Raw genomic sequence first — 13,060 nt, 5'->3', positions numbered from 1 at the left:
GCTTTCGCCAGGGCGTGTACGAGGATGGGGAAAGAATGTTGGCAAGACAATTGACTGGTTCAGATGGAACTCTGACACCACCTTCGGCAGGAACTTAGGGTGCTTGCGGAGGACTACTCTGTTGTGATGAAACTTGATATAAGGTGCATGAACTACCAAGCCATGAAGCTCACTGACCCTACGAGCTGAAGTAACCTTCCAGGTCAAGTACTTCAGATGGCAGGAATTCAGTGGTTCAAAAGGAACTTTCATCAGCTGGGTGAGAACGACTTTGAGATCCCATGACGCTGGTGGAGGTTTGACCAGGGGCTATGACAAAAGCAAATCTCTCATGAAGCAACTACTAAAGGCTGTCCAGAGATAGGCTTACCCTCTACACGGCGAAAAGCACTAATCGCACTAAGGTGAACTCTTATGGAGTTGGTCTTGAAACCAGACTCTGATAAGTGTAGAAGGTATTCAAGCAGGGTCTGTGTAGGACAAGAAAGAGGATCTAGGGCCTTGCTGTCACACCAGAGGCAAACTTCCATTTGAAAGAGTAACACCTCTTCATGGAATCTTTCCTGGAAGCAAGCAAGATTTAGGAGACACCCTCTGAAAGACCCAAGGAGGCGAATTCTAAGCTCTCAACATCCAGGCCATGAGAGCCAGAGACTGGAGGTTGGGATGCAGAAGCGACCCCTCATTCTGGGTGATGAGGACAACTCCAAAAGAAGAGGGAGCCAAATCTGACGCGGCCAGAAGGGAACAATCAGAATCATGGTTCCGCAGTCTTGCTTGAGTTTCAGCAAAGTCTTCCCTACTAGAGGTATGGGAGGATACGCATACAGGATGCCTGTTCCCCAATGCAGAAGAAAGGCATCTAACACTAGTCTGTCGTGGGCCTGAAGCCTGGAACAGAACTGAGGGACCTTGTGGTTGATCTGAGTGGCAAAAAGATCCACCGAGGGGGTGCCCCACGCTCAGAAGATCTTACGGGCGACACCCATGTCCACTGACCACTCATGAAGTTGCATTATCCTGCTCAGTCTGTCGGCCAGACTGTTGTTTACGCCTGCCAGATAAGTGGCTTGCAGAAACATGCCGTGATGGCGCGCCCAAAGCCACATCTGGATGGCTTCCTGACACAGAGGGCGAGATCCGGTGCCCCCCTGCTTGTTGGTGTAATACATGGCAACCTGATTGTCTGTCTGAATCGATATGATTTGGTTGGACAGCCGGTCTCTGAAAGCCTTTACAGCATTCCAGATCGCTTGCAATTCCAGGAGATTGATCTGAAGACCTTTTTCCTGAGAAGACCAGGCTCCTTGTGTGTGAAGCCCATCTACATGAGCCCCCCACCACAGGAGGGATGCATCCGTCGTCAGCACTTTTTGTGGCTGAGGAATTTGGAATGGACGTCCCAAGGTCAAATTGGATCGAATCATCCACTACTGCAGAGAATTTCGGAAGTCGGTGGACAGTTGGATTACATCCTCTCGACTTCCCGCAGCTTGATACCACTGGAAAGCTAGGGTCCACTGAGCTGATCTCATGTGTAGGCGTGCCATGGGAATCACATGAACTGTGGAGGCCATTTGCCCCAGAAGTCTCAACTTCTGCCAAGCCGTGATCTGTTGAGACGTTCGAACTATGGAAACCAAGGACAGAAGGTTGTCTGCCCTTGCCTCGGAAAGATAAGCTTGAGCTGTCTTTGTGTTTAACAGAGCTCCAATGAATTCCAACTTTTGAACTGGGGTAAGATGGGAGTTGGAGTAATTGATCACAAACCCCCAATAGTTCAAGCACCTGAATAGTCATTTGCATGGACTGTAGAGCGCCTGCCTGGGAGGTGCTCTTCACCAGCCAATCGTCGAGATAAGGGAACACATGCACTCCCAGTCTGCGCAGCAACGCTGTGACTACCGCTAGGCACTTTGTGAACACTCTGGGCGCAGACGCAAGACCAAAGGGCAGTACACAGTACTGAAAGTGCTGAGTTCCCAGCCGAAATCGAAGATACGTCCTGTGAGATGGGAGTATTGAGATGTGTGAGTGTAAGCATCCTTTAAGTTCAGAAAGCATAGTCAATCGTTTTCTTGAATCATGGGAAGAAGGGTGCCCAGGGAAAACATCCTGAACTTTTCTCGATGAAATTTGTTCAGGGCCCTCAAGTCTAGGATGGGACGCATCCCACCTGTCTTTTTCTGCACAAGGAAGTACCTGGAACAGAATCCCAGCCCTTCTTCCCCTGGTGGAAGGGGTTCGACCGCTTGGGCCTTAGGAAGGACGGAGAGTTCCTCTGCAAGTACCTGTTTGTGCTGGGAACTGTAAGAATGAGCTCCCGGTGGGCAATTTGGAGGTTTGGATTCCAGACTGAGGGTGTATCCTGACCGGACTATTTGAAGGACCCACCGGTCGGAGGTTATGAGAAGCCACCTTTACTGAAAAAATATCAACCTGCACCCAACCGGCAAGTCATCCGGTATGGACACTTTTACAGAGGCTAGGAGTGGCCTAGTGGTTAGAGCACCGGTCTTGCAATCCAGAGGTGGCTGGTTCAAATCCTACTGCTGCTCCTTGTGATCTTGGGCAAGTCACTTAACCCCTCCATTGCCTCAGATACAAACCAAGATTGTGAGCCCTCCTGGGACAGAGAAATATCCAGTGTACCTGAATGTAATTCACCTTGAGCTACTACTGAAAAAGGTGTGAGCAAAATCTAAATAAATAACTGGCGCCAGTCAAAAGCCCGTTCCCTGCTTTTGCTGGGGAGCAGCACAGGCCTTAGACGTACGCTGCTTACGAGAACAAGCGCGCTGCGGCTGAGCCTGGGAAGGCTGTCGAGAAGCAGGAGTGTACCTACGCCTAGGATAGGAATAGGGAGCACTCCTCTTTTCCCCAAAACACCTCCTTGATGAGGAGGTAGTAGCAGAAGACACCTGGTGGGAGAGAGAATCCATAGCATCATTATGCTTCTTGATCTGATCAACACGATCCTCTACTTTTTCACCAAAAAGTTTGTCCCCCCAGCAAGGAACATCCGCCATTCGCTGCTGGACCGAATGATCCAGGTCAGAGACATGCAGCCATAAGAGTCTACGCATCACTATACCTTGAGCAGCGATCCTGGATGCTATGGATGCTACATCAAAAGAATCGAACGTACCCCTGGCCAGGAATTTTCGACACGATTTCTGCTGCCTGACCACCTGGTGAAAAGCCACGGCTTGCTCCGGAGGGAGTGCATCAACCAAGCTAGACAGTTGCCTTATCGAGTCCCGCAAGTGAACGCTCGTGAAGATCTGGTATGATTGGATCTTGGCAGCGAGCATAGCGGCCTGATACGTCTTCCTCCCAAAAGGATCAAGAGTCCTAGCTTCTCTGCCTGGGGGCGCCGAAGTATAGTCTCTAGTACTCCTGTCTCTTTTGAGGGCGGAATCCACCACCATAGAATTATGGGGTAACTGAGATCTCATCAATCCAGGTTCACCGTGGATCTGATACTGGGATTCAGCTTTCTTCGGGACCACAGGACCAGACAGAGGGGCCGAACAGTTTCGCATAAGGACTTCCTTCAGTATCTTATGCAGAGGGACTGTCACAGCCTCTTTAGGTGGAGAAGAATAGTCCAGGACTTCAAGCATCTGTCCTGGGCTCATCCTCAACCGCCACAGGGAAGGGAACAGCCATAGTCATTTCCCGGACAAAAAAGGAAAAGGAAAGACTTTCCGGTGGAGATAGTCTCCTCTCTGGTGGAGGGGAAGGTTCAGAGGGAATCCCATAGGACTCATCAGAAGAAAAGAACCTGGGACCTTCCCTCTGACTCCCACGAACGCTCCTGCTCAGTATCGGACAGGACCTCTGTTAAGGTACTTCGACACTGAACCTGCCTCGACGCCGAGGAACGATGTCATCGATGGCGATGTCGAGAGGCTGACGCCCGGTCGGCGGCAAAGGTCCCTCCACCAATGTCAAAGGGGAGTCGACCTGGGTGACAGGCGGCACTGTGGTCGGGGACCTCACCGCAGGAGAAGGGCCAGACACCGCTGCAGCAGACTGTAAAGAAGACGCAAGCACCACCGACACCGAAGCTGACTGGCGTAGCAGTCCCTCCAGAAGTTCTGGAAACAAGGATCGCATGTGCTCGTTGAGAGCCACCATCAGAGAAGGCTGCGGGATCGGTGGAACAGGTGGTGTCAGAATCCGTGGAGGCTCAGGAGCAGGTACCGGGCTGCTAGGAGACTGACGCATCAGCACCTCCTGTATCGAGGGTGAACGATCCTCTCAGCGCCGAAGCTTCTCGGGTGCCGACTCTCTCGATGCCCCGGAGCTCCCAGTACCGTGTGTCGAAGGAGAACGATGACAGTGCTTCTTCGCCTTCAAGCGACGCCCGTCGAGACTCCTCGGTACTAACGTGGAATCCTCACGTCTCCTCGGGGCCGGGTCTGACGAAGGTCGGTACCGGGGGGGGGGGGGGGGGGGGGGCCTGCATAAAAGGAGGCCTCGAGGCAGTTAGAGACCCACTCGACGCCTTACTGCTCCCAGCGCGAGTTGGTCTCTCAGCAGCCATTACCTCTCTTCTAGATGTTGAAGCTCCTTTTGATGTTGACGCCGCCAACCTCGGTACAGAAGTTGATGTCGAAGGACCGGACCGAGCCCCAAAAAGCTTTTCTCATTGGGCTTCTCGAGACGCTTGGGTCCGTTTCTTCATAAGAAGACACAGACTACAAGCGGCTGGGCTATGGTCGGGCCCCAAGGCACTGGATACACCAGGCGTGGGCATCAGCACCTGAGATGGTCCGGTTGCACCGAGTACAACGTTTGAAGCCGCTGGGTGTCTTTGAGGACAAGGAAAGGAAAACTGCTTCGGCGAGCAATTGTGCCTGTTTTTAAAAAAAAAAAGGGCACAAAAAAAATGTGTAATTTTAAATTAAATACACAGTTTTCTCCTTTGACCAATGCTCCCCTTAGAAAAACCTCAAAACAATGGGGGTAAAATCATCAGTGTTGTTAAACAAACTGTGTTTATCCGCAGTAGGAGTGGAGGAGTGGCCTAGTGGTTAGGGTGGTGGACTTTGGTCCTGGGGAACTGAGGAACTGAGTTTGATTCTCACTTCAGGCAAAGGGAGCACCTTGTGACTCTGGGCAAGTCACTTAACCCTCCATTGCCCCATGTAAGCTGCATTGAGCCTGCCATGAGTGGGAAAGCGCAGGGTACAAATGTAACAAAAAAAAAAAAAAAAAGAGAATAACCCAACCGCGCGGCCTAAAACCGGCCATGTCAAAAAAGAAAGGAAACCTTAAAAAGGGAAGAAAACTAAAACAGAATTACGGGACCCCCCCCCCTTTTTTTTAAACGAAGATAATAAAATAAAGAAAAAAATAGAAGGAAAAAAGCGAAAACTCGTCGAACACTCTTTCCTGGGTCTGAGAGGAGCACAGAAAAAAAAAAAAACTACCGCACCTCAACGTGGAGAAAAGAAAAATGAAGAGCCACGCTCACGTGACAGGCGGGAAGTCATCCGCGCATGCACAGTGTGAGCTGTTCCCGCGCCAGAAGACTCTGGCAAAACTTTAATTTTACTGTTGAAAATTTGCCGTTTTCTAGGCTGACGCGTACATCAACCCACTTGTGAGAACAAGCAGCCTTCTTGTCCTCGGAGAAATATAAATATAAAATGATAAATTTACCATATATTATAATGTTCTAAGTTTTTATTTAGAAGCTGGAGTCAGAGTACATACATTTTTACCAATTCTGACTCTACCCAAAATTGCTTCTGAATCAAGACTCCACAGTCCTGGCTTTATTGAGAATAGAAAAGTTATCTGTAAAGAGATCTGCTCTCTCTCTTTATGGCTAATTTTATTCTATCAAAAACATGTATAATTTTAAATTAAATACACAGTCTTCTCCTTTGACCAATGTTCCCCTTAGAAAAACCTCAAAACAATGGGGGTAAAATCATCAGTGTTGTTAAACGAACTGTGTGGAAAATAATCAAAGAGCGCATTCTTGTCCATCATAGCTTAAATTGAGTATGTGTGATATTACAATTAAACTTATACACGCTGATGCTCCAGTATGATTTTTTTTTTTTGAAGATTAAATGTGTCAGTCAGTAGCTCTGTAACAGATAACCCCTGTACCTCAGTAGGCGTTTTAAGCTCATCAGGCTTTTCCCATGTAGACTGCTTTGTTTCTATGTTATAAAAATATGTCCTGCCATCAGGTGACTTATGCTCAGTCCATACAGATTTCTGCAGAGAAAAAAAAATTATAGGGAATATAAATATTTCTACCAAGTGCAAGAGAGCAGCAACTTTATTTAAAAAAATGAAATCAGGAATACATTAAAAATATTTACTTGCTTATGATGCTCTTCATTTGTAGAACTGTTGCCTGTACTTGATTGCTGGCTTGAAACTGCTGGATGTGGGGCCTAATTAAAAAAAAGAAAAGAAAAAGCAATCATAACAGATGTTGGAGTGAGAAAAACAAATACTCCTTTTTTAAGCAGTGTTCCACTATTTTATCCTCAAACAGAATCCTTATTGAAAGAAAAAAAAAAAAAAAAAAACACCACCACCAAAAGCTTAATGGAATCCTAAGCAGAAAAGTAGTAAAACAGAGAAGGGCTATAATGCCAGGACGTAATGCTATGTTTTAGAGGGCAGAGTAGTCAGAAGTATTTCAATCTGGATACTCTTACTTTAGCATGTGCTATTTTACATAGTGCTTGCTATGTAAGAATAGTGTATGCTAAGAATATTGCATGTTATTAACAATATAAAACAAGAGATTTCAGATTTTCCTATATCATTTCACACAGCTTCACACTGAACTTAATTGAACAATACCAACTTACAAAACAGAAAATAGAGTCATGAGGTACAAAATTTACAATCTTACAACAGTTTGAAATATTTATGCATACTGGAGGTCAAGATAATCATTTTTGTCATGATAAAAACAATGGATCACAGTGTAAACTTTATAAGATAACATTATCTTTCTAAACTAAGAGGTCATTTTGTAACAGCATGTGCTAACTGTATAAAATGAGCCCAGTGGTAAAATAACGCATGTTAACTGTTAGCATACAGCTATTAAATAGCCCCCTAAACTTGCCTCACTGTCTCCAGGAAAAACAAAAAAGAAAAGAAAAGAAAATCCAAGCATACACAGAACCTGGACAAACCCACAACACAATATATATTATTTCAATCAGAGCTAGGTAATATTTAATATTCCTTGACTAGCATATGATATGGTACTCATTTGATGGCACTAATTTAGAGGACCAAAAATCTATTCTCATATCATTTTTACTATTACAAAATATTCCATTTATAATTAAAGAAGGTACCTCCAGATGTACAAAACCTGAGTTTATCTTCACTGTTTTATTCTAATTCTACTGGAAATAAGCTGCATTTTTCACTTACTTGAGCACCTGCTGTTGCACCTAAAAGGAAAAAAAATAAAGAAGTAAGAAATACACTACAAAAGGTCTTAGATTTACCATAGCATTTTTAATCCAAAAGAAAAATCCTTAACCAATAAGATCACACGTAAATACTTTACAAACTCACAACATGGCCTACTCTAAATTATATTTAATTCCTTGAACAATAAATTTTATAGGTCAGTGGTTCTCAAACCTATCCTGGAGGAGACACAGCCAGTCATGTTTTCAGGATATTCACACTGCATTTACCGCTCCTATGTATGAGAGAACCTCTTCATGCTATTTATGGTAGACAACCTGGTAGGGGCCCCCCCAGGATAGGTTTGGGAATACTGTTACAGATGATATGGGGAACGCCAGGGAAGCACCAAGTCACTATAACTACTTTCATGAAGACTTGAGTTTAAATCTCATAAGGAGATATTTACCCTTCCCTGATTCAGTAGTTTCCTTTCCTTGGGTCCTTCAAGACCAGACTGATGGTTTATGTTACCCTATCAGATGGAGGCAGAAATAAGAAGATGCCAATGAAACCATCAGTGTAACAGGTGGCACAGCCAGGAATATTCCCAGTATGCTAATGCTAAAACTAAGAATTAACTAAAGGAACCTATATAAACACGGAACCCATTATCAACTGCAGACCACAGAACATTAAAGAAAACTATTAACAGGAAAGGACAGCCCAAAGCTGAGGACTCCTCTGTCTTCCCAGGTGCGTCCTGGGGCTGGTCTAGCAGGACACAAGGAAAGGAAATTAACAAGGGTAAATTTCTCCTTCCTTAGCATCCTGCTAGACCAGTCCAGACCAGTGATGTAGCTATGTGGGACCATGGGGGCCTGTGCCCCCCCCCCATTTTCTCTGGGCCTCTGATTTGGCTGATGGGAGTCCCCAACCCCAGCCAGCTGAAGCCTTCGTCCAGCACTCATCTCTGGCACCACCGCATTGCCTGCCCTGCTCTCTTTTCCCCTCACGTACAGTATGCTCCTTTTACTGAAATTGCATGCTCAGTTTCACTAAAAGGAGTGTGCCGGATGTAAGGGGAAGGGACAGCAGGGCGCCAGAGACCAGCACTGGATGAAGGCTTCAACTTGCAGGGACCCCCACCAACCAAGGTATTTTCCGGCAGCGGTGCTTCAGCTGACGGGGGTTGGGGACCCCCACCAGCCAAGATGTACAGTGGTGGCGCAGTGGGTGGGGAACGGGCAGGGCAGCGAGGCGGTGGAGGGGGGCAGCGAGGCAGCAGAGGTGGGGCGATGTACCAAAATGTGTCCCCCCACCATGGGCTCTGGCCTTCTCCCACCTCGAGGTCTGGCTATGCCCCTGATCTAGACTGATGGGATGTACCGAAGCTTTATCAACTGGAGGAGTAGGCTAAATGGTTAGTTCAGTGAGCTGAGAACCTGGGGAACTGGGTTTGATTCCCACAGCAGCTTCTTGCGACTCTGGACAAGTCACTTAACCCTCCATCGTCCCAGGTACAAAAACTTAAGACTGTGAGCCCACTAGGAGGGACAGAGAAAGTGCCTGCATATGATAAATGTAAACTACTTTGTTGTAGCACAGAAAGGCACTATATCAAATCCATGAGCCTTTATCCCACTGGGTAGGGGGAAGACATGGCAACCTGCAGCATCTCCTCTGGTCTGAACATCAAGCTTGTAATGTTTCACAAAAGAATGCAGCGAGGACCAAGAGGCTGCTCTGCAGAGATCCTCAGTGCTGATTGCTCAAACTTCTGCCTAGGGAAGTTGCCTGAGCTCTAATGAATGATGATAGAGTTTGAGGCCGCTTCATCTTCGTGTGGCCCATGAAACAATGAAATAGCCTATAAAAATTACGAAAAGATTTAAGTAATGCAAGAAGGCTCTGAACACATCCAGCTTACGCAAGGTTTAGGAACCCGACTTGTCTGAATCTGAGAAAGCTGGAAATGTGATCACATGATTTAGATGAAAGGGGGAAAGCCACCTTCAGAAGAAAGGATGGTATCGTTCTAATGGAAATAGAGTCAGCCAAAAAGGACATGTAAAGATCTCTGCAAGGAAGTCTGCAATTTGGATACTCTCCTAGCTAAACAGGTGGACACTAAAAAGACCATTTCAATGACAAATCCTTTAATGAAGAATGCTTTAAAGACTCAGACCAGTTTGGCAAAAGAGTCCTTAGGACCAAAATGAGATCTTCAGGGAGCACAACCCCTCAAAACAGGAGCCAAATTTGCTTAACTGCCTACAAAAAAAAGGCACACATGAGGCAGTCAGAGTGAGACCATCAGACATTATTTGCCACCACACTTTAGGTCTGAATTTGTCCTTTCCCAAATTTAAGGTCCTCTTAAAAACACACTTTTGGCATTTCTGGACCTCGAGCTGCTGGTCTGTCTATGGTGGTGACAACCGGGGTACTGAATGTTTGGTTGTAGTCCTATCTTTGTTTGTGTGATTGTTCTTTCCCTTTCCTGTACCCAATGGAGTTCTTTTCCTATTTCATGTAATTTTTATTTCATTGTGAGATACCATAACCTGTGCTCAGAAATGGTGGGATATCAAGTCTTTTAGTAAACACACACACATTAATCCTACCTCTACAACAAGAGAGCCACCACCTGAACCTTTAGAGAATTAAAGGGCTAGGCCCTAGTCAAAACCACATTACAAAAACGCAAGGATATATATGGCAGATCTGTAAGCCTCAGAGAGATCTGATCTGTACACCAAACTCAGATCATAGAAAAAGGCAGTCTTTAAAACAGTAAAATGCTCCCAGGTTAACAATTATCTGTGCCAGACACGGCCATGTTTCGATAGTAAAAATGGCTACGCCACGGGCAAAACAAATCAGCCGGTGTATACAGCACCCTTCACCTAGTCTGGCTCAGCAAAGTGATACAATATAAGGCAATGTTGTACCCGGAGCCAAAAAGGAGGAAAAATTCTAGACCTAGTCCTTAGTGAAGCGCATGATCTGGTGCAGGAGGTAATGGTGCTAAGGCCGCTTGATAACAGTGATCATAATAAGCTCAGATTTGATATCAGCTCTGGAGTAAGTACACACAGGAAATCCAAGTTAGAACTTAACTTGCAAAAAGGAGGCTATGATACAATGAGAACAATGGGGGGGTGGGGAGGGAGGATTTAAGAGGAGCAGCTGCAAAGGTCAAAAATTAACATCAGGCATGGATGCTGTTCAAAAATACCACCATGGAAGCCCAGGCAAGTTATATTCTATATATTAAAAAAGGAGGCAAGAAAGCCAAATGACAGCTGGCATGGTTAAAGTCAGGTGAAGGAAGCTATTACAGCTAAAAGAAAATCCTTCAGAAAATGGAAGAAGTGACTGAAAATGATAAGAAACAGCACAAGGAATGGCAAGTCAAATGCAAAGCGCTGAATAGGACGGCAAAGAGATTTTGAAAAAAAGACTGTTGGAGAAAAAAACATAGTAAAAAAATTTTTTTAGGTATATTAGAAGCAAGAAGCTGGCAAAAGAATTAGTTGCACCTCTAGATGACCGAGGGGTAAAAGGGGCACTCAGAGAAGACAAAGCCATAGTGGAGAGATTAAATAAATTCTTTGCTTCGGTCTTCACCGAGGAAGATTTGGGAGAGATACCAGTGCCAGAAATGGTATTTGAAGCTGACGAGTCAGAGAAACTGAATCAAATCTCTATAAACCTGGAACATGTAATGGGGCAATCTGACAAACTGAAGAGCAGCAAACTGCCTGGACCGGATGGTATTCATCCCAGAGTACTGATAGAATTAAAAACTGAACTTGCAAAACTATTGTTAGTAATATGTAATTTATCATTAAAATCAAGCATGGTACCAGAAGACTGGAGGTGGCCAATGTAATGCTGATTTTTAAAAAAAAGGTTCCAGAGGTGATCTGGGAAATTATACACCAGTAAGCCCGATGTCAGTGCCGGGCAAAATGGTAAAGACTAATATAAAGAACAAAATTACAGAGCATGTTCATAAGCGTGGATTAACGAGACAAAGCCAACATGGATTTAGTGAAGGGAAATCTTGCCTCACCAATCTACATTTCTTTGAAGGGGTGAACAAACATGAGGATAAAGGCAAGCTGGTCAATATTGTGTATCTGGATTTTCAAAAGGAATCTGACAAAATACCTCATGAAAGACTCCCGAGGAAAAAGGAGGTAGTGTTCTACTGTGGATTAAAAACTGGTTAAAAGATAGAAAACAGAGCATAGGGTTAAATGGTCAGTATTCTCAATGGAGACAGGTAGATAGTGGGGTTCCCCAGGGGTCTGTGCTGGGACCTCTACTTTTTAACATATTTATAAATGATCTAGAGATAGGAGTAACTAGTAAGGTAATTAAATTTTTTGATAACACAGTTATTCAAAGTTGTTAAATCGCAAGAGGATTGTGAAAAACCGCACGAGGACCTTACTAGACTGGGAGACTGGGCATTCAAATCGCAGATGACGTTTAATGTGAGCAAGTGCAAAGTGATGCATGTGGGAAAGAGGAACCCGAACTATAGTTATGTGAAACAAGGTTCCACATTAGGAGTCACTAATCAGGAAAGAGACCTAGTAGGTATCACTGTTGATGATACGTTGAAACCCTCTGCTCAGTGTGCAACAGCGGCCAAGAAAGCAAATAAAATGTTAGGTATTATTAGAAAAAGAACGGAAAACAAAAATGAGGACACTATAATGCCTTTGTATCGTTCCATGGTGTGACCACACCTCGAATGTGTGTAATTCTGGTCATCGCACCTCAAAAAAGATGTAGTGGAATTAGACGAGGTACAGCAAAGGGCGACGAAAATGATAATGGGGATGGGACAACTTCACTATGAGGAAAGGCTAAAAGCGGCTAGGGCTCTTCAACCTAGAGAAAAGACGGGTAAGGGGAGATATGATAGAGGTCTATAAAATAATGAGTGGAATGGAACGGGTAGACATGAATCACTTGTTTACTTTTTCCAAAAATACTAAGACTAGGGGGCAAGCAATGAAGCTACAAAAGTAGTAAATTTAAAATGAATCAGAGAAAATATTTCTTCACTCAACGTGTAATTAAACTCTGTTAAAAGAAAAGTCCATAAGAAATTATTAAGATGAACTTGCGGAAAATCCAGTTTGTATTGTACTGTTTTGGGTTCTTGCCTGGTACTTGTAACCTGGATTGACCACAATTGGAAACAGGATGCTGGGCTTGATGGACCTTCAGTCTGTCCCAGCATGGCAACACTTATGTTCTTATTTTAGGATATGAAAAACGAACTATTCAACTCCCACACCCCCAGATCTAGGGAGTGCCTACTGAGAAAGTCCACTCAAACACTGTCTATGCCCATTATGTGAGCAGGTGATAGCGCTGCCAGATAGGTTGGATTTGTCCTAAATGGAATGCTATCTTCAGAATCACCGCTGCACTCCTGGTCTTACCTTGCCTGCTGAGGTATACCACTGTTATCAAATTGTCTGATGGCACCCTAAACACCTTTCCTTGAAGAGTGGCTGGAAATTAGCGCTAAAGTGGCAAAGAGACCTGACTTCCAGATGATTGATATTCCATGAGGTCTCCTGCAGAGGCCAGTGTCCCATATCATGTATCATGTTAC

At 44.9% G+C, this 13,060-nt stretch overlaps 1 protein-coding gene across 2 annotated transcripts in view; it reads right to left on the bottom strand.

Annotated features, from left to right (window-relative positions):
* The window catches only part of PRPF40A (pre-mRNA processing factor 40 homolog A), a 202,727-nt gene that overhangs the window by 124,004 nt on the left and 65,663 nt on the right, over positions 1 to 13,060 (bottom strand). Inside the window, exons 6-8 of one of the 2 annotated variants that reach the window (XM_030210472.1) lie at positions 7,432 to 7,454; positions 6,351 to 6,425; positions 6,133 to 6,243 (exon numbers count right to left, since the gene is read on the bottom strand). In XM_030210472.1, the coding sequence (XP_030066332.1) occupies positions 6,133 to 6,243; positions 6,351 to 6,425; positions 7,432 to 7,454 (209 nt within the window). The remainder of the gene's footprint in view (positions 1 to 6,132; positions 6,244 to 6,350; positions 6,426 to 7,431; positions 7,455 to 13,060) is intronic. The other variant, XM_030210473.1, reaches the window with a different exon arrangement.

This window comes from Microcaecilia unicolor, chromosome 7, assembly GCF_901765095.1.
Source record: "Microcaecilia unicolor chromosome 7, aMicUni1.1, whole genome shotgun sequence".
Lineage (NCBI taxonomy): Eukaryota > Metazoa > Chordata > Amphibia > Gymnophiona > Siphonopidae > Microcaecilia > Microcaecilia unicolor.
The sequence above is the reverse complement of the archived record's forward strand: the minus strand, read 5'-3'. Positions and strand labels throughout refer to the sequence as shown.